Source organism: Gracilinanus agilis, chromosome 1, assembly GCF_016433145.1.
Source record: "Gracilinanus agilis isolate LMUSP501 chromosome 1, AgileGrace, whole genome shotgun sequence".
Taxonomy (NCBI): domain Eukaryota; kingdom Metazoa; phylum Chordata; class Mammalia; order Didelphimorphia; family Didelphidae; genus Gracilinanus; species Gracilinanus agilis.
In genome coordinates, this window is record NC_058130.1 from 671436067 (window position 1) to 671456857 (window position 20791).

Below are 20791 nucleotides of genomic sequence, written 5' to 3' on the forward strand. Positions count from 1 at the left end.
GAATGGTTTGTTTTTTTTTATACAATTGATTTAACTCCTTGTATATTTGAGTAATTAGACCCCTGTCAGAGTTTTTTGTTATAAAGATTTTTTTTCCCAATTTGTTGTTTCCTTTCTGATTTTGGTTGCATTGTTTTTGTTTGTACAAAAGCTTTTTAATTTAGTATAATCAATCATCCCATTCACATTCAGTTATAATTATCAGTTGTGTATTCCCCAACATTTTGGTATCCTCTCTTAGTTCTACCCCTTCTTCTTAGGCTATTTCCTTTTTAAACCAGTGATCTGTTTTAAACCAGTAACCCTTGTCCCCTCCCTTGATTTACTATCCTTTCTATCCCCTCTCTTGTTATTCCCCTCTTTTTATTTTTAAGGCCTAAAGAATTCCCTCTCTCTTCTCCTCCCCTCCCTTTTTTGATCTCCCCACTCCTCTGCTCCCCTTGGTTTATCCCTTCTGACTTTCTAAGTAGGGTTAGATAGAGTTCTATATCTTAATGGATATAGCTACTCTTCCCTCTCAGGGTTAATTCCACTGATAGTAAGGTTTAAATATTACCTTTTAAGGGCTCTCTTCCTCTCCTTCTTCTAATAGTATTCATCCCCTCTCCTTCCCATGCCCTCTTTGTGTATAAGAGAATATCCTATTTTTCTTATTCATTCAAGTTTCTCTTGGTGTCCTCTACTATTCACTCCCTTCTTTCCCACCCACCCCCTTATCATCTTAGACCATTTAGTACTCCAATCTCTCCTTGTGAATAATTCTTCTAATTACTATAATAGTGGATACTAAATAGAGAATAGAGTTCACTACAGAGAATTACGCATAACATTTCTCCATATAGGAATACAAATAATTAGATCTTATTTGAAGCCCTTAAAGAAGCAAATTTTAAAATAAGAGTTTTCTTTCTTTCCCCTCTGTTTCTTATTTACCTTTTCATGTTTCTCTTGATTTTTGTGGTTGGATATCGAACTTTCCATTTAGTCCTGGTCTTTTCTGTGCAAATACTTGGAAATCTTCTATCTTGTTGAATGTCCAAACTTCCCCTGGAAGTATATAGTCAGTTTTGATGGATAGGTGATAGTGATTGTAGACCCAGTTCTCTTGCCTTTCTGAATATCATATTCCAAGCCTTGCAGTCTTGTAGTGTGGAGGCTGCCAGATCCTGATTGGTGCTCCTTGATATCTGAATTGTCTCTTTCTGGCTTCTTGTAAAATTTTTTCTTTTACTTAGAAGCTGTTGAATTTGGCTCTTATATTCCTGGGGGTTGTCTTTTCAGGGTTTAGTGTAGAGGGCGATCTTTGGATCCTTTCAATGTCTATATTGCCCCCTTGTAGAACTTCAGGGCAATTTTGTTGAATAATTTCCTTTAGTATGGAGTCCAAATTTCTATTAATTTCTGCTTTTTCAGGAAGACCAATGATTCTCAAATTATCTCTTCTAGACCTGTTTTCTTGATCTGTCAATTCTCAGTGAGATATTTCATGTTTCCTTCTATTTTATCAGTCTTTTGACTTTGCTTTATTTGTTCTTGTTGTCTTGAGAGATCATTGGCTTCTCCTTGCCCAGTTCTTGTCTTTAGAGACTGGTTTTCTGCTATATTCTTTTGATTTTCCTTTTTGATTTGGTCAATCCTGTTTTCCAGCTGTTTGATTTTGGACTCCAATTTGCTTATCACTTCTTTTGATTTGGAGGCATCTTTTTCTAATTGCCCAATTCTAGCCTTTAGAGACTGGTTTTCGGCTATGATTTTTTGGTTTTCCTTTTGAATCTGGTCTGTTTGGTTCTTCAAGGCTTCCAGCTGGTCATTTCTGGTTTTCATTTTGCTTATCAATTCATTTGATTTCTGAACCTCACTTTCTAATTGTGAAATTCTGCCTTTTAAACTGTTATTTTCTTGCCAGTTCTCTACCATCTTTCTCATAATCTCAGATTTGAACTCTTCAATAGCGTGTGACAGTTGTCATTTTTTTGGGAAGGTTTCAATGTGATTACTTGTTTGTTCTCCTCTGCTGTTTGCTCTGTTGTCTGGATTTTTTCTGTGTAAAAGTTGTCGAGTGTTAAAGATTTCTTCTTCATCTTTCTCTTCTGGGTTTCATGTCTCTGGCTTGCCATTGTGAGCCGCGTGCCCTCTCAGCTTTATCCTCACGCCCAGGGTCTGTCTGCCCTCTTTAGGCTCCTGAGGTCTCAGGTCTAGTTGTTCTCAGGGTCAAGCCTCCTGGTGGTCCCCTTGCTTGTTCCTCTGCCTGAAGCTCCTTTAACAGTCTCAGGCAGCTGCTTCCATAGTCATGCACCCCCTCTGCACTGGGTCCCCACCCATGGTCCGAGCCTGCACTCAGAATCCGCGTCTGCAGCTGTGACTGCGCCTGCGCTCAGGGTCTGTGTTCAAAGTCCGCACGTTCTTTAGCCTCTTGGGGTCTTAAGTCTTGCTGCTCTCAGGAGCAGGCCCTGGTGACCCCAGGTAGCTGCCAAGGACTTAATGGGTGCCCCAAACTTGCTCTAACTCTTGTGTGCTGGCTTTGACCCTGTAGGTGGTGTGGGCGGGGGGAGGGGAGTGCTCAGCTCATGTTTTAGTAGAGCTATTTCACCCCCTTATAGCATGGAAATGCCCCGATCCCACGTACCTTCAGTGCTGCGTCCTGTTGTGGGGTCCCTTCATTTGTCTGGATTTGTTTTTATGTCCCCTTGAGGAGTTCTATATGTTTTGGTTAGGAGAGGTTAAGCAGCTGCTTTTTACTCTGCCGCCATCTTAACCTGGAAGTCCAAACCTCTTGCTCATTTTTTACTTTTAAAACAACACAAAAGCATTGCTAATTCTTCTTTTCTGATTTATAGATTTTGTTGGGATTTAGGAATAAAACAGATTTAACCTCAATAAATATATTTAGATATGATTTGTATTAGAAGAACTGACTTAGTGATATAAATATTCTCTTATAGAGGAACTAGTTGATTCTGAAAATGTTTTCAAAACTGGGAACATAAGGATCACTAAATCTAAAAAACCTAATGAACTATATACCTACTCCAGGAACCTCATTTAAATATTAAAGAATCAGTATTTTTTAACTGCTTAGATAGCTTCCAATCCCTTCATTACCTAATTCCTCTTTAACTCTTTATTGTCTAGCTTCTGTCCCTGAAATTGTAATTTTGAAAGTTACTAATGACCTAAATCCATTACCCTTCTGTATCTTAATTCATTGAGACTTAGCAGCTTTTGATCTTGTGAATGGATGCAACTTCTCCTTGAAACTCTGTGCTGATCCTTTATTCTCGGCTTTCCTCCCACCCTTCTGACTGGTACTTCAGGCCTTCCTCCCTTCCCCCCAGTCCCACAAAATGTGGGAAGCTTCAGGCTTCATGTCTGTTTTTTCTGTATCTCTGTTCTTTTTCCTTAAAAATGTGTTTAATAACTTGAATTCTCACATATGTACAGAAAATTTTAAAATCTATTCCTAACTTGACTTCTCTCCCAAACTCTAGTCTTACTTTTCAATGTTTGTACATTTCCATGTGGTTAGGTTACTCCACTTGCATTTAAAATTAAGAGTAGGGAGACAGCGGGAGTGCAACACATTTTCTTCTAGCCTAGTCACTGCACTGCATGACATTGACCTCATTCCCTTAAAATAAATACTCCTTGCTTTGGATCTTATGAAGTTGTTGACCAAAGAATAATCCCAAATTCCACTGAAGCATCCTTGGCTCTCTTTTATCTTTTCAGCTAACATTTTCACTGCCTAGCACCAGAGGAAATAACCTCCAGTAAATCTATTTTGCATTTGTTTTTAAATTCTTGAGAGTAAGATCCTTAGTTCAAGAGCTTCATGTGGCTCAGTGTGTATTCTCCATCAATAGAGGTCTTCAAGTAGAAATTATAGGAGGACTTTTCCAGTTATGCTGTAAATGGAGTTTTTTTTCCTTAGATTTGACTTTGACTTTATAATAGTGATGGTGAACCTTTTAGAGATGGAATGCCTTGCCCTGCTCCTACCCAACCCCCCCAGACTGAGTGCTGGGCCCACCTGCCCCCAGAGACTGTTTGCCATCCCCCTGTTCCCCAAGTGCTTCTCTTCCCCCCCCCCCCCACACACACACGGGAGAAAGAAAGCACTCCCATTGGACTGCTGGGCAGAGGGGTGAGGGGGTGAGTGAAGTGGGGAATGTCCTTAGCCAGTGTAAAGAGGGGGAGGGGCATGACCTGAGTGCTCCTCTCCCCTCTAGCTCTGCCGCCTGGGAGCCACCCACCTTGACCCCCTGTGTGCTCCCATTTGGCTGCTGGGAAGAGGGACGGGGGATGTGAAATAATGTCTCTACTTGAGTACCTCTGCCTTTCTAGTAATGAACCAGGTTGGGGCGGGCAGCCGCATGTCCACAGAGAGCACTCTGCGTGTCATTTTTGGCAACCGTGCCATAGGTTCTTCACCACTCCTTTGTAACCTTTGGTGAATGACCAACTTTTAGATTGATACTCTTGTTTTTCATTTGGTTTTGACTTTAATGAGATAGTGTTTGCTAATAGACAGTTTTAGGAAAAGTTCCATGGACCACATAAAATTATGTCAAATATGTGACTTAGGTGACTGGCTTTCTATCCCTGGTAAAATACTTAAATTATGGTTTATTACTTATTAAAATTGTATTCCTAAGGAAATTTACATTTCTTTTAAGTACCACCGCTTGAAGGATTTGTAATGAACCGTGTCCAAGGTGATTATTTTGAAACTCTACTCTACAAGATATTTGTTTCAATAGATGAACACACTAATGTTGCAGAGGTAAGTGTGGAAGTTCTTATGACAGTTGAAATCTTAGAAACAAAATATATTGTAATAAAGCAGACAATATTTGATTTGATGATTTGGATAGATTTATCTTAATAGTATTAAAGATCTAGTTTTTTTAAGGCAATTATAGCTCATAAGAAAGTAATTTCTACAAATTAAGTATTAGTTACAAAGCAGAAGAGCAATATGGGCTAGGCAGACTTTTTAAAGAGGGGGCCAAAGGAAAGGAAATGCTCATCTGTCAGTCTGTTTCTAAGGCAACTCTTTCGAAGTTTCATTGTATTGTATCCTACTCATTGTATTCGTCAGATTAGGAATAATGTCAGTGGCCTTATAGAACATTTCAGGGGTAGGCAGTCAGGGTAAGTGACTTGCCCACGATCAGATTTGAATTTAGGAACTCCATTCTCCAGGGCTGGCTCTCTATCCACTGAACCACCCCCTTTATTGGACATAAAAAAAGTTAATCTTATATTTTATCAAATAAATTTCCATAATCATGTTGTTTAGAAGCAAAAGACTGTAAAACCATATTTATATATCTAGGAAACTTTTAAAAACGTAACTGAGTCAAGGAATATATGAAATTAACATTTTAAAAATAATTCTTTATTCCCTTTGAGAATTAATAAATTAATGAAAAAGCATTTATTAATTTATTATTTGCTCTTAGCATGTACCAAATACTATATTAAGTGTAGGGAATACAAACACAGAAGCAAAGATAGTCCCTGTCTTCAAGGAATTTGTGTTGTGTTGGGTGAGACAATAATTCATAGGGAAATGGTGGCTATGGGACGGGTATTTTGGTTATGGGTTATGAATGGAACTATAAAGGGAATAGATTTACATATTCTTTTGAGAAATGATGGTGGAGTAGGATTAATAATGACCTGAGAACAGGAATAAGGTTGGAAATGGGTGAAGATGACATGGTTCTTAGCATGATTGTGGAAGAGATGATGATAGAGAGAACAAAGTGAAATGAAGTATAGTTGGGATTTTCTGAAATAGTGGTTGGGAAACTCCAGTCACCAGTAAGATAACAGCACCCCAGGTGGAAGGTCCTCTAGGACATAATAATAATAATAATAATAATAATAATAATAATAATAATAATAATAATAATAATAATAATAATAATAATAATAATACATCATAATGTCTGGTGTAGATAAGATTATCGTGGAGATAGTGAATTATGGTGACTGGGGCTTAACTTTTCTGTTTTACTTTGACATACCAGATCTCTTTCTTTTTAATAATATTTTATTCCCACCCAATTACATGTAAAAACAATTTTCTAACATCATTTAAAATTTTTTTTGAGTTCCAAATTCTTCTCCTCCATCCCCTTCCTCTTCTTGAGGTGGTAAGCAATCTGATACCAATTTTTACATGTGCAGTCATATAAAAACATTTTTCCATATTAGTCATTTTGTGGAAGATGTCTCAAATGAAAACAAAAAATAAGAACATGGAAGAAAGATAGTGAAATATAGTATGTTTTGGTCTGTAATCAGACTCCATCAGTCCTTTCTCTGGAGGCAGATGGCATTTTTCATCATACCATATCTTTCTAATTGAGTACTCCTCTTCAGATCCTTTTCTTTCTTTATCATCAAGGGTTCTTTATTTCATGCTATCTGTCAGTCTGTTTTTACCTATGACATCATTTCAATTCAGGGAACATTTTTTAGGCATCTATAATTTTTGAGGAAGGGATAGGTATTGGGCCTATAATTTCATAGCTATAGGGAGTTCTTGAATGAGGAAATTCCCCATACCATTGTGCTAGTTCTTAGCATATTATGGTTTTAGAGAATTTCTACACCCCACTGAGAGATGCACTGAATTGTCCAGGGTCACACACATAACCAGAATGTGTCGTAGTTTCCTAGCTCTTTATTAAGCTATGCTGCCAACTGGGCATATACAGACGAAAAGGAAACTGACATTACCATCAAAGAGCTTAAAATTCTTTTGGGGTTGCTGGCAGAGCAAGTGCACAGATAAGAAAATAAAGGAGGAGAGGTGCTTATAATGGAGTAATGGGGGGGAATGGGTGGGCTTCCCAGAAGAAATAGAAATGCTGAGCCCAAAAGGGCTGTCATATTGTTGACAAAAGAGAGGAAGCATATCAGTATTTCAAGCCTGGGTGCTGGAGGCTGCTTAATGTGTCTAGAAGTGGTTAGGGAGGACTACTCCCATCTGAGCTAAGAAGCAATGAAAAGTCATCTTGGAGGCCCTGTGGAAACAGGAATGAGTAAATTCTTTAACCCATTTTATCCTTGCTGAATGTGAAGGTTGTTTTTCTTTCTTTCTTTTTTCTTGGTTGGTTGTCTGAATCATTTTTGTGGTTTTTTATTTTCATTATAATACTGTTTAACATTAGGTAATATGCATCTGCTTTTATAAACTTTTATTTTGGAGTTCTTATTTTTGACTTTTTTTCCCCTAGCTTGCAAATGTCCTTGAGATAGACTTATCACTAGTGAAGGTATGTAATTTTTTTATTGAAAGCTTAATGAAATTTGCCAACTTTTTCTTCTAACTATGAGTCAGTGAGACTAAAATTATTAGAGCCTCTGGAAATCTGGCCTGTCGGTAATTTCTCAGGCTTCCTATATTTTTCTCTTCAGATGTGCTAAGATACCTAGAGGGAGATAGAGCTATCTAAAAAACTACTTGGGTAGTTGCGGGGTGATAATGTTTAAGAGTAACCATTGAACATTGTCCCATTATTTTCCTTTCTACCTCCCCTGTGGTACTTAGTTTTCTTCTAAGTAGTAATCTATATATTTTTATTTTCAGAATGCGGTTTCCATGTACTGTCGATTAGGTTTTGCCCATAAGAAAGGACAAGTAATTAATTTGGATCAACTTCATTCATCGTGGCGGAATGTTCCTTCTGTAAACCGATTAAAGTAAATACTTTATAGAATCATGGACTTTTTAAGATGCAAAAGGCTTTGGCAATTCTAAACTCCCTTATTTTATGGATGATGAAACTATAACTATGAAGTAACTTAGCCAAGGTAATGGCTAGTTAGTGATAGAGCTGGGCTGAGAATTTAAATCTTAATTTCCAGTCTGGTGTTTTTTCTATCATACTCTGCTCCTCTCAACTAACTACACATTCATATTTTAAACCTTAATATACAGTTATGGGTATATACCCCAGGTCTTGGTCAGAACATATCTTTTAAAACTTTTTAAGTTGTGTATAATTTATAAATATATAAAGTGTAACATATAAATAATGCTAATGTTAGTGGATGCTTTTACAAGGTCACATATAGATATATCTTCAATTTAAATTCATTCTTCAATAGGAGTACTTTAGACCCACAAAAGATGCTCCTTTCATGGGATGGTGGGGAGAGTAGGAGTCCTGTGCAAGAAGCTTCTTCAGCAACTGATACAGACACAAATAGTCAAGAAGATCCAGGTGTGCATTGATTTTTGGTTTAATTCAAATAATATCTGTGAATATGAAAATTTGAAATGAACTTAATCTGTGTTTCAAAACAATATGAAAAAAAGATTTTTGGGAGGGAAATGAGGTTAGGAAAACAAGAATAATAACTAATTTATTTTCTAATTCTTATATCAAGTTCAAAATTTTTACATTTGATGGTTAAAATAATCATTCAACATATGGTTAAAATTGTGAATGAAAATGTTAAACTTAACATTAAGAGGAATGACCTATCTAATTTGTTTAGATGTCATAAAATAAAAATGAAGTTAAAATAAATTTTGTTTTCATTAAATCTTTCATGAAAATGGACATTTTTTTTGACAATGGTCTGTTTTTCGAACTTAGTCTCATATTGTATGATTGAGTGCCTTTGTTTTGCCTACTATACTATGCATTGAATAAATATATGCTTTCTCATCATCAGTAGAAATAAAGTTGAAATGAAAGTGATGATTAGTGACATTTTTTACTGACTATTCAGTTAAAGCAAGCTCCTGATTTAGCTGATTGTAAATATGGAATGCCTCATCTCCCCCCCCCCCCCTTTTTTTTTTTAAATTTAGCTGACACAGCCAGCATAAGCAGCTTGAGTCTGTCTACAGGATACACGAAGCGAATTGCCTTCCTATTTGATTCAACTCTTACTGCCTTTTTAATGATGGGAAACCTTTCACCAGTATGTAAATTTCTTCTTAAACTTGAAAAACTTCTAAAATTGTAAAATAGATTAAATATGAATTAATGTTTACCTTGCTTCATATAATAGATTTATTTCTTAAAACAAGTGTGTAAATATGCCCAAAGAAGAGAGATAAGAAAGGATACGTTCCCTCTAGTAGAGAAAGAGATGATCATGAGTATGAAATAGTGCATATAATGTCATGCTTTTTTGGTTCATTGGTTTTGCTGAACTATTTTTCCCCCTTTTCATTCTTATGGTGATGGCTTTCTTAGAGGGGGAAATGGGAAGAAAACTCTGGGAAATGTAAGTGATATTAAAAAAAATAGACATCAATACGATAAATTTTTTTAAGTATGTAATTACATTTTGGGTAACCTAAGCTATATTTAAGATATAATTGATCGGTATGTTTTAAGGAGCTTTATTGAAATCAACAACAACCTTTGTAATATGAAGAAAACTCCCTGATTTTTAAAAGATTTTTTGGAGGGTGGGAGAAGTGTAATGTAGTTTTTTGGATTTTCTTAAATTGAAACACACTTGAATTTATATTAAAAAAGAAAGAAAAACTTGTATTTATAAATTAAAATTGTTATTCCTTTCTTGGATTTCTCTTTTAGAACTTGAAAAGTCATGCAGTCACTATGTTTGAAGTTGGGAAACTATCAGATGAATCTCTGGACAGCTTCCTTGTCGAACTTGAAAAGGTAATTTTAAACTTTCGTTATGAAACTTCCAGTGCAGTTATCCATACTTCTGAGCAGAAGAACTAATGGACACTTGATAAAATTATAAAGCAAGGTGATTCTACAAATCACCATTTTATCAATATGTTTATTTTTCTTCTTTAACTGTTTCAAGCAGACTTATTCTTATCAATCTTTTGAGGCCTTGACACATTGAATGGATGAGCCCACTGATTGTTGAAAAGAGTGATATAACCAGTGGTCTAACTACATAGAGATAATTAATGCTAGCTATATAGAAAGGGGATTAGAAATGTAGATCCAGGGGCAGCTAGATGGATCAGTGGATAGGTCTGGCCTCATACTTAGTAGCATTGTGACCCTGGGCAAGTCACGTAAACCCAATTGCCTAGCCCTTACCACTGTTCTGTTTTGGAACCAATACTTAATATTGTTTCTAAGATAAAAGATAAGGGTTTAAAAAAAAAATGAAATCTAGGTCTAAAAGTAAATGGATTCCAAAGTAGCTTTGGGGTTGTTGAAGGAGCATTGTATCTGGAGTCAGAAGGTTTGATTTTGGGTCCTGTCTCTGCCACCTTTCTAGCTGTATGATCTTGGGCAAGCCCCTTCTCTTTGGGTCCTCAGTTTCCCTATATGTAAAATAAAAGGGGTAGACTAGATAGCTGCTAGCATCCCTTAAAACTCTAAATATACAATCTTATGATTGTTTTCTTAAATTAGATCTTTAGTGTGCCATTGTTAAGTTCTCCAGTTGGTGAGATTTACCTGAACTTGTGTTCCGCTTTTAAATCTGGAACAGTATCCCATTATATCACAGTTATTCATGTCCACTCTCACTATCCCTTTTAGCATCTTGAAGACTTCAGCCATATTTGCCCTTAACCAACTTTTTCCCAGTGAGTACAGCTCCAGCTTTCCTAGCTATAAATCTTGATTGCCCCTTTATTGGTGTTTTCTATCCCTTTGATATTTCTTTGTTGTGTTCCTTCTCTTTGTCTGCCAACAGTTTGTGCACCTAATTTGTTCCTTGACTAATAATTATGGTGACTTTTGGTCTTCAGTTATCAGCCTGGTATTTTAATGTGCTGTTCAGTGAATTTGTGGTAAATCTAGTTTGCTTCTTTTAAAAAAAAATTCCAATATTTTTGTAGAATTTTTGTTCCTTTTATTATTACAGAAAACATTTCCAAGATAATATATTCATCACTTTACTTTTGTATATCTTACATTGGATTTTTTCACAGTTCTTCCAACAATTTTAAAATCACATCAGCTTTTTTCTTATTGTGCCTCTTCTTTAGTTATGAATTTTCTTTGTGTGCTAACACAGCAAATTCTGAATCTCAGACTTTTTTTTTTCCTTTATATCCCATCCCATCTTTCCTTAATAGAAAGCAATTAATATAAAGTAATTACCAGGCTAGCTCAGCTTTCTTTCTCTTATCTGCCCATCTCTCCCTCCCCCCAGTATGATATAGTTAATCTGGGCAAATTATCCAATATTTTAAGCTTTAGTTTTTATGTTTTTTTTTTTAACCAGTAATTTACTCTCAGTTTTTTAAGCTTTGTGATTTTGACTTAGCTTATTTGGGTCAGCTTTGTTCATTCCACAAGTTTAATTTTTTTAATATTATACTGTGGACTTATCCTCTAGTTTTTCATTTTCTTTTTAGAATGAATGTGCTGCCCTTTATATATGAAGACAACATTACTAACCCATTGTTATTAGGATACATGCTTTGTATTTTGTGTTCAGTCCTACACCTTATGAGCAATACAAAATTTGTGACAGGACTAGTGAGGATAATTGACCCATATTGAGATTTAATCTGTGACCTTGCCTTCATTAGCACCCTATTAAAATAAAATGAATTCAGTTCTTGACTGTGTCTTTTAAAAGAACTAGTTTTAATTCCTTAGTGGGTTTACTGAGGTATCAGTTTCTCAATAAGACCTTTTTGTTTTTGCTTCTATCTTTGTTAGCAATAAGAGATATATCTGATTTTGATGACCCAGCAGATGCTATTTTATGCATTTTTAGTGTACTTTAAATTCATTCGCTGCATTGTGTCATGAAGAGAGAGGGAAGCCAATATTCTCATTGTTGTTGTGTCACTCTCCTCCCCTTCCCCCCCCCCCCCCCCACACACACACACAAATGGGTGAGCACTGCTCTGCTGGTTTCATTTCTCATTGCCCTAGATGTGGAGCATTAAATTGAAAACTCAAGTGAGGTGTTAGGGTGGGGATTTATACTTCTTGAACAGATGTCCTGATTGTTAAGTATTAATTTAGTGTTGTGCCATGTTATATCTCTTTAAGGGAATGGTATTATTAAAGTGAATGTGTTATTTGTTGATTTATTCTCTTGGTTTAGGTTCAGAGTACTGGTGAAGGAGAAGCACAAAGATATTTTGATCATGCACTCACTCTGAGAAACACGATATTGTTCTTACGACACAACAAAGATCTAGTTGCACAAACGGCACAGCCAGAACAACTTAATTATGGTATGATAACTGTATGATTTTTAAAGCCACAATTCCACAAAAATTATTTATAAAGAAATTAAGTATATCATCTTCAGTTACTTAATCCTGAGGTGTGGGTAAAATACTGAATTTATAACTAGAGGCATATTTTTATGTTAGTTCTCTGGCAACTGTACTTTTTAAGTCAGGATGTGAATGAACACTAGCTTTAGTTTTCCATTTTCTAGCTAATATGTGTTAGAAGGAATTTTGTATTTTCACTCTGTCTCATTAAGGAGCAGAACTTTTAGGCCAGAGGAAGGTTTTAATTTGTACACTGTCTTTGTAAGAAGCAGAAACAGACAACTCTTGACTGTCACTTTAAGAAGAAGGAACAGATAGATCTTGCTTCTGACTCTTTAAGAGAAAACCATAAGAAATCAAAAGTATCAATAAGCACATGAGAAAGTGTTCTAAATCTTTAATAATTAGAGAAATGCAAATCAAAACAACTCTGAGGTATCACCTCACACCTAGAAGATTGGCTAAAATGAAAGAAGGGGAGAGTAAAAAAATGACTGCCCTTTGATCCAACCATACCATTGTTGGGTTTGTACCTCAAAGAGATCATAGATAAACAGACTTGTACGAAAATATTTATAGCTGCGCTTTTTGTGGTGGCAAAAAACTGGAAAAGGAGGGTATGTCCTTCAATTGGGGAATGGCTGAACAAATTGTAGTATATGCTGGTGATGGAATACTATTGTGCTAAAAGGAATAATAAACTGGAGGAGTTCCATGTGAACTGGAAAGACCTCCAAGAACTGATGCAGAGTGAAAGGAGCAGAGCCAGAAGAACATTGTACACAGAGACTGATACACTGTGGTAAAATCGAATGTAATGGACTTCTATACCAGCAGCAATGCAATGACCCAGGACAGTTCTGAGGAACTTATGGTAAAGAACGCTACCCACATTCAGAGGAGGAACTGCAGGAGAGGAAACATAGAAGAAAAACAACTGCTTGAATGCATGGGTTGAGGTGGACATGATTGGGGATGTAGACTCAAAACTACCACACCTGTGCAACTATCAATAATATGGAAATAGGTCTTGATCAATGACACATGTTAAAACCAGTGGAAATGTGCATCAGCCATGGGTGGGGGGAGTGTGGGTGGTAAAGGGGAAAGTAAGAGCATAAATCATGTAACCATGTTAAAAATGAATATTAATAAATGTTTAAAAATAAAAAAAAAGAGAAAACCATAAAACCAGTGAAGAGAGTCAGTTAGGAACTCCATTTTGCTCTGGCTTTGGTTGGAGAGGAATAGGAAGGTGCTGGTGAAGTTTTCTCTCTATATCAGGAGAAATTGGCATTGAAGATTTAGAGTTGATCTTTGATACTGAGTTGAGAAGAAGGCAGTGACTGAGAGGTCTGTTCTTTTCAGAACAGACTGAGCAGCTGGACTGTCTGCCATTTGGATTTGGGGGAAGAGGAGTTCTGAGCTGTTCAGGTTTGCCCTCTGACAGTTGGCTTCTGGCAACTTTTAGTTTTCAGATAAGGGTTTGAGCATTTGCGTTTGAGGGAAGAAGAGTCCTGAGCTGTTCAGGTTTGCTCTCTGTCCAGAGGTCTCTCTGACAGTTGGCTTCAGCAGCTTTTGGTTTTCAGATAAGAAGTTAAGGGAGTTGAAAGAAGAAAGACTTATTGATTTAGTTTAAGAAAGTTAAAGAAATTATTATCTTTAGTCAGTTAGAGTACCTTAGTTGAGGCCTGTTTTGGTAGGCAAGAAGATTCTATCTTAAGATTTATTAGAGATTTAGTATAAGGTGTCAATATAGGCATAGTAATATAGTAGTTAAAAGATAAGATATATACTCTCCTAGTTTCTATCCTTCTGTTTATTATCCCACCTCTACTATAAATAAATAAGGGTTGTACCAAACTGCTTCAGGATGTTTATTAAGTTAATTAAGTAATTATATATATATATACATATATGTATATATATATATAATAAAAATAATAAATATAATAAATATAAATAATAAAAAAATTAAGTTAAGTAAATTAAGCATAATAGTTTAACCCCCTAACAGCTGTCTACAAAATAGGTTTAATTAACAGCTTTAGCTTATCAATAACAGCATTAGCTTATTAATACAGCTTTGATTTACCTATACAGCTTTCAGGAAATTGTGAATAAACATGGTGATTTTTCTTCACAGAGTAGAACTTAAGCTATTTTTATTAGGAAAATTCAAGATGATAGGTTTTTTAACATTTTTTTTACCCATTCTTCAGATTTCCACTGATTCTCATTGTATTGTGTGTGCTTACTCATAATTCAGGTTTTCCTTTGGATCTTTTACGATGTGAAAGCCTTCTTGGTTTGGATCCTGCCACATGTAGTAGAGTATTAAACAAAAATTATTCTCTACTTGTTTCCATGGCTCCCCTCACCAATGAAATTCGACCAATCAGCAGCTGTACTCCCCAGGTAATAATAATATGAAAAGAATAAATATCCACTCAAGGGGTAATAGCATTTACTTCCCTCCTAAAAATGCTACTTTAAAGAATATAGCAGAGGGTGGCCAGAATCTACTTGATCATGAGTTGCTCTCAAGGACCTCCTAGATATTAGAATTAGACAATAAACAACTGTCTTGTGGAGTGGAGGATTATCACTTTTGCTTGCAGAAGTGAGCAGCAATAAGGATTTTCACTCCAAAAGTAGAATTACAGTGAACATTTATTCATTAATAAATTGTTTTAAAGTACATATTCCTGAAAGCTATAAAATTTTGTCTCATATTTCTTGGGGGGATATCTGATAAGAACCAGTTAAGTCTTGTGTAAATAGGAATAATTTGAATTTATTAAATGATTTGAAAATCGGTGACTGAAATCCTAAGTTACATGTCAGATATTCCTCTAGTTATCCAAAGACTAGAAATTATTTTTGGAAGTTTCCATCTTATGTCACCTCCTTTTGTATACATGGCAGAGAGTTGCCCTCAGTAGCATTTTCAGATCTTTATTGTTCTTTTCCCTGGTCCTGAAGATAAACTTGAAGAAGAGAGGGACTAGCTGTGGCAGCAGTCCTGATGTTTGTTTCTTGTTCTCCTCCTGTCAGAGGAAAAAATGTTTACCCCATTGGGTAGCCCTAGGCAGAATTCTGGAAATGCATATGTACTGTGACATCAAATGGGGCTTCTAAGTAACTTAGATTCCATTTCCAGTGAAACTCTATATCATCAGATTACCAAACTCTTAGGGGTGCTGCCCTTATAGGCATAAAAATTATTTTCTGTACTATAGAAAAATGATATTTATGATCCTCTAGAATTTGGTTATGTACTTGTACTCTGTCCTATACGTCTTTGGATCTGCCATAGCCCCAAGCACAGGACATTGAAAAAAAAGTTTATACTCAGCCAATGTTTGTTTGAGTGAATGGTTGCATTTGCGACCATAACTTCATTCTACCTTCTTTTAACTTCATTCTACCTTCTCATCTCTTATTTCTTGATGCCAGTTTCTAACCATAAATCTTTGGGCATTTGAGATATATTTTCACAAGTGTAATAGCAAGGACAGAAATGAAATGTATAGCATATTGTGGAAAAATTTTGGGTCATCAACTGTTCTTAGTGAATCCATAGACACAACTTCCTCTTTGCTTTGGTATCAGGATCTGTTTAATTGCTGTCGTTGTTGTTGTTGTTGTTGTTGTAGCATATTGGACCAGCTATCCCAGAAGTCAGTTCGGTCTGGTTTAAATTATATATTTACCATATTACTGGGCAAGGACCACCATCTCTCTTACTTTCTAAAGGTACAAGACTTCGAAAACTTCCAGATATATTTCAGGTACATTGAGCATGTGTGATTTTTTTTTTTCCTTCAAAAACATGGGAGGTAGTAGTGCTAATGGGATGGGAACTAAGCTATTGACTGTAAAGTTAATTATAAATTTTTTTTAAATTACCTGTAGAAGTGACTGCTTACCTATTGTTTATTTATGTCTTGTAGGGTTATGATCGCTTATTAATAACTTCTTGGGGTCATGATCCTGGAGTAGTTCCTACTTCGAATGTGCTTACAATGTTGAATGATGCTTTAACACATTCTGCAGTTTTAATTCAGGTAGTATAAGCTTATTTGAAATACTAATATTTGACTTGCTTTAATTCTACTTAGACAGAATTTTAGTTTGGGCTTTATTAATTTGAAATTGTGACACTAAAGTGAATAGCTTCAGAAGATCTAAGTCTGACCATGCCACTGATTTGCTGTGTCACCTTTGATTAAGTTGCTTAGCCTCTCTGGGCTTGTTTCCTCATTTGTAACATTTGAGGTAGGTACAATAGATAATCTCCCAAATCATCCTGGTTCTCAGATTGTTATCATAATGCAAATTAGTGAGGTTCTTTTGTACATAATAGAGAATAAACTTCTAACTAAACATTAAAACATCATAATTTTATATATACATATGATATGCATATATATTTTTAAACTCTTACCTTCCATCTTTGAATCAATACTGAGTATTGGTTCCAAGGCAGAAGAGTGGTAAGGAATAGGCATTGGGGATCAAGTGACTTGTCCAGGAACACACAGCTGGGAAGTGTCTGAGGCCAGATTTGAATCTAGGACCTCCTGTCTCTAGGCCTGGCTCTCAATCCACTGAGCTACCCAGCTGCCCCCTATATATTTTTTTTAAGAAAATACATAATTGATTTTGCTTTTATCTAAAAGAATACCATTATAGTGTCATATAAAAGTTAATACAGCCAATGCGTTCCTCTAATTTGGTAAAAAGTAAGTAATGGCATTTTGATGAAAATGTCATACATTTATTTCTCTCTACTTTTTATGTTCATGTTTAAATTTTTTAACCTCTTGTTTGCCTATGAGATAGGGTAACAGTAAAAAGACAAGTCTAGTAATCATCATACTCTTAAGAGTAAAGCATGTTTGAAAGTTCAATTTCTTTTAAAGTAGAATGTTTTACATTACATAATTTCTTACCCTGTGGTAAAGTTCTTTATTTAGGAGCCTTATGCTTATATCAAAAAGATAATTGGGAGATATATTTGCTGCTTATAGCCTTTTAAGCAAGGACTGGAGCAGGATGGGAAATTGTTTAAAGTAGAATGCCAAGATAAAATTTTGTTACTTGTATGGCTCCATCTAGTATCATATAGAGGCAGCTGTGGTACCATGAAAGGAATGCTGGGGCCATCTCTAGTTGAGTGACTAGGCATGGGAATACCTTAGCTTCCTTGAGCCTCATCTTACATTGGAATGATGATATTTAGAGTACCTTCCTCACAGAATTAATGTGAAGATCAAATAAGATCATTTGTGTAAAGAGCTTTATAAACCTTTAACTCTACATAATTCAACTCAATCCAACAAATGAAATGCCTATAGGCAATGCATTCTGCTAGATGTTAGCAATGTAAAGATTAAAAAAAGACATAATCCCTCTTCTCAAGAAGCTGAACAGATGAGTGAGATACCAGGTTGTGATTAAGGAGCCAAGGAGTGATCTGATGTATTTTTGGAATATATAAAAAGGGAGAGATGAGGAGGCAGCATGTCACAATGGAAAAGCTACTGTCTCTGGAACCAGAGGCCCTGCGTTCAAATCCTCTCTCTGCTACTATCTGTGTGACCATGTGAAAGTCACTTCACCTTTGGGGACCTCAGTTATTTCATCTGTATGTTGGAGTTAAGGGTGGCTGCTGTTGATTTGTGATAGATGTGGCCTTGGGGCTGTCTTTTCTTCATATCCAGATATCAACATGACCGGGTATAGATTTTTATTATGTACCTTTGACTTTTATTTGTTGATATTTAGGGCCATGGCATGCATGGGATGGGCGAAATCATGCATATACCTTTCCCATTTGATGAATTGGAACTGCAAGGAGGTAATTCAACTTAGCAAGTGTTTATTCAGCTCTTTCTTGTTCAAGGCACTGAGCTAGGGACTGGGTAATCTTGGGTAATCTTTTACTCTTGAATTGTTCACAGCCAGTTTGCTAATCTCTATATAACACTCAATGTAGAAAATGGAGCAGAACATTTTCCAGCTATTAGGAAAAATGAACTCAGTTTTAATTACCTCCCCTGCTACTCTTATGGAAATTAAAAAGTATAGTGAAACCCTAATCATATATTGGATACAATACAAGGAGATGGTTCTGGTTCCTTCCACCATGCTTTATGTAGCTTGTCTGAGTCCATAGACTCTTCTGTTACCCTCTTCTGAATACTGTAGTTTGCCAGTATCTTTCTTAAAAGTGGGTACACACACCAAGGAGATCAAAAGAGCCCTGAAAGCACTATGGTTAGCAAACAGAAACTGCCAGAAAGAGATGGCTACTATTGGTGAAGGAGGATTGGTAATAGGTATGTTGAATTACAAAGGCAGGTTTCCAAAAGGTTTCAGTGGCTGGTAGTGTGGAACACAGAGAAATATAGTAGTAAGAATCAGAGTGTTGGCTCTAGGTCTAGCTCTGCTATGTGAATTTGGACAAGTCATTTCTACTCTCTCAGCTTCAGCGTTCTCATCTGTAGAATGAGTGGGTTGGCTCTATAATGTTGAAGCCCTAAAATCCTGAGCCGTGTGTTACCTGTTGCCCATCTCCTGGGCAGTGTGCTCAACCAGTACCGAGTTGTAGTATATTAGAACTAGAAAGAAGGCCCAAATAAGAATGTTTTAATAGCTGTCCTTCTTGACTAAAATTAAAATGTGGAAGCATTTGACCCTGACCTGAAAGGGAGCAAAGTTTGCACAAATACCTGCTTTTTCTTTTAGATGGCAATAGAGCACATTTATCCTTTGGGTCTTGTGGTAGCAGATAAGGTGTGAAACTGTTGTAATGGTGAGATACTCTCACTTTCACTTCACCCCTTTAATTATTGTTCAACTTAAATAAGAGGAAAATATTTTTCAGGCTGGGATATATACACTTGCAATAAAATCTGCAAACAATTTCATAAACCTTATTTCTGTATAAATGTTATTCTTATTTTTTCTCTCCTTAGAATTGACTCGAGCCAATCTAGGTGTTCATAAAGCTCTGCAGACATTACGGGAGAAAGTGGACTTGGAACACCTCTGTGGCTATGTCACCATGTTGAATGCTTCCAGCCACCATGCTGCCAGCAGAAAACTCAGTGATGCCTCTGATGAAAAAGGTTAGCCAATTGTGAGTTGATTTTCGAATTGGAGTAGCTGATTTTTAAGTTTGCCACCTCAAAAAGCAATAGGGGACCCAAGCATGTTTCCTGTGAGATTGAAATTCTTTCACTAGAAGACAAGAAAATGCCCATTTGAATAAATATATTTGTTTATCCTCCAGATGAGGAAACATAGCCTGAGGCTGCACAGCTGTCTAAGGGATAAATCTAGGGTTAGAAGGTAGGATGATTAAGTTTTAGTCCTTAAATGCAGTTGTGTTGGTGCCATACTTACAAATCTGGACACCATAGTGATTAATTACTTCATAAGAAAATAGGAATTATTTCAGTTTCCTAAACATAGATTTGTATTTCTTGATTATAAGCCATTTGTATATTTGTAATAATTATTTTTACAACAGCAAAGGATTAAAAATAGTCAAACAGAACAGGTGCACCTTATAGATAGGTTCCTTGCTTTTGGTGCCCCGGATATTCTGAGTTCTGCTTTTTGCTTTTGACTTTGTTCCAGGAGCCTTCACAGAGAAAAAAATAGAGCACATGACTGTCTCTATATGTTCCTGGTCTTGAGTTAGTACCTGTCACTTCAAGAAGGACTTCTAGTGGAATATTGGCAGGTGTGCCACCAGCAGGCTGAGTCAAGAGAACAAAAAAACTAAGAAAATTGATAGATGATACTTTGCTCTTGAACTAAGTCTGCCTCTTCTTCTTGGCAATCAGAAATATTTGTTAAAAGAATTATGTTGATGAGAGTAAAGAATTGTTTTTACTTTTCTTCCTTATAAAATAGTCCTATCTGAAAAAATTCCTCTTGAGATTTCAAATATAATTACTAATTGTATGCTAAAATGCAATCTTTGTAAATTTAAGTTGCTCTTTTGTTGACCGTAGATGATTGTTTTAAACAAAACCATATAGAGAACTATATAATAGAAGAGATTTCAAATGGGTCTCGAGACTCCATCTGGTTTGTCCACCATGTGTATTCTCTAGCTTGACACTGAGTTCTTCTTTTTCCTCTTTTCATCATTCTTTTGCTTTACAATTTGCCTTCATGTCAAGAGTTCCTAAAATTCTAGAATACTTATTCCCAGCCTCTAAGTAGGACTGTTGGGAAGTCAGAGGACTTTGGATCTGTATATTCGCCAGACATTGTCATTTTGATTTTTAGCTGTATCAGGATGTAACTGCAGACTGAAGAACTGCTGTTTCACACATATATGTATTATTGTTTTTCAAGTCCTTACCTTTCATCTTAGAATCAATACTGTGTATTGGTTCTAAGGCAGAAGAATGGTAAGAGTAGACAATGGGAATGAAGTGACTTCTCCAGGGTCACACAGCCAGGAAGTATCTGGGGCTAGATTTGAACCCAGAATTGCCTGTCCCTAGGCTTGGCTCTCAATACACAGAGTCACCTAACTGCTCC

General features: G+C 36.0%; 1 protein-coding gene across 1 annotated transcript in view; it reads left to right on the top strand.

The window, feature by feature from the left end:
- Window positions 1-20791, top strand: part of FAM91A1 (family with sequence similarity 91 member A1) — a 62533-nt gene that overhangs the window by 28037 nt on the left and 13705 nt on the right. The window contains exons 9-20 of the mRNA XM_044658280.1: window positions 4677-4783; window positions 7254-7292; window positions 7607-7719; window positions 8128-8243; window positions 8840-8952; window positions 9579-9665; window positions 12043-12175; window positions 14490-14638; window positions 15880-16014; window positions 16177-16290; window positions 18014-18086; window positions 19207-19359. Coding sequence (XP_044514215.1) covers window positions 4677-4783; window positions 7254-7292; window positions 7607-7719; window positions 8128-8243; window positions 8840-8952; window positions 9579-9665; window positions 12043-12175; window positions 14490-14638; window positions 15880-16014; window positions 16177-16290; window positions 18014-18086; window positions 19207-19359 — 1332 coding nt within the window. The remainder of the gene's footprint in view (window positions 1-4676; window positions 4784-7253; window positions 7293-7606; window positions 7720-8127; window positions 8244-8839; window positions 8953-9578; window positions 9666-12042; window positions 12176-14489; window positions 14639-15879; window positions 16015-16176; window positions 16291-18013; window positions 18087-19206; window positions 19360-20791) is intronic.